The 554-nt window shown below is 41.3% G+C and overlaps 1 protein-coding gene across 1 annotated transcript in view; it reads left to right on the top strand.

The window, feature by feature from the left end:
- Window positions 1-554, top strand: part of LOC119592625 — a gene marked incomplete in the record, with an annotated part of 5,068 nt that overhangs the window by 2,009 nt on the left and 2,505 nt on the right. The window contains 2 exon segments of the mRNA XM_037941518.1: window positions 15-192; window positions 330-379. Of these exon segments, the coding sequence (XP_037797446.1) occupies window positions 15-192; window positions 330-379 (228 nt within the window).

The following is a 554-nucleotide window of genomic DNA, read 5'->3' as shown; positions in this document are numbered from 1 at the left end:
CCTCTGCATTACAGGTTTTGGCAGCCGTGTGGGCATTAGGCCTCCTCGTGCCCTCCACCCAGATGTCCGTCAGGAGGCAACTACAGCCCGGGGATGGCACTACGGATTCTGTGTCTTCCTCCCCTAGCCCTCTCGATGAAAATCTCCCACATACCAGTGACACAGGGAAAGGTGTTGGGACGCCCTTTTCAGGTAATTTTTTCGCCGTTTTTTGTGATTATTTCGAAAATGTTTCTAACTTTGTGGCTTTTTTTGAATTCATGCCTCTTCTGAATGATATGTACTGTCTGTCAATGTTGTGATGAATTTCGCTTTTCACTATGTAACAGAGGATGATTCTGTCGGCACTGAACCAAAAGATCTTTTCTCCTTTTCTCAGGTGAGTTTAAGTTTCTAATCTCCTATTCTTTCAGTAAAAAAAATGTCTTCGCACGCATAAACACACACACAAAAAAAATTAAAGAACCCAGAAGGGGTTTTTCTTTATATTTTCTATGGCCGATAAGTGGGCTCTATCTTTTATGTTCTGAATGTTAATAAAAATCGTGTAATAT

This window comes from Penaeus monodon, chromosome 30 (assembly GCF_015228065.2).
Source record: "Penaeus monodon isolate SGIC_2016 chromosome 30, NSTDA_Pmon_1, whole genome shotgun sequence".
Classification (NCBI taxonomy): domain Eukaryota; kingdom Metazoa; phylum Arthropoda; class Malacostraca; order Decapoda; family Penaeidae; genus Penaeus; species Penaeus monodon.
This window is presented reverse-complemented; position numbering and strand designations above follow the sequence as displayed.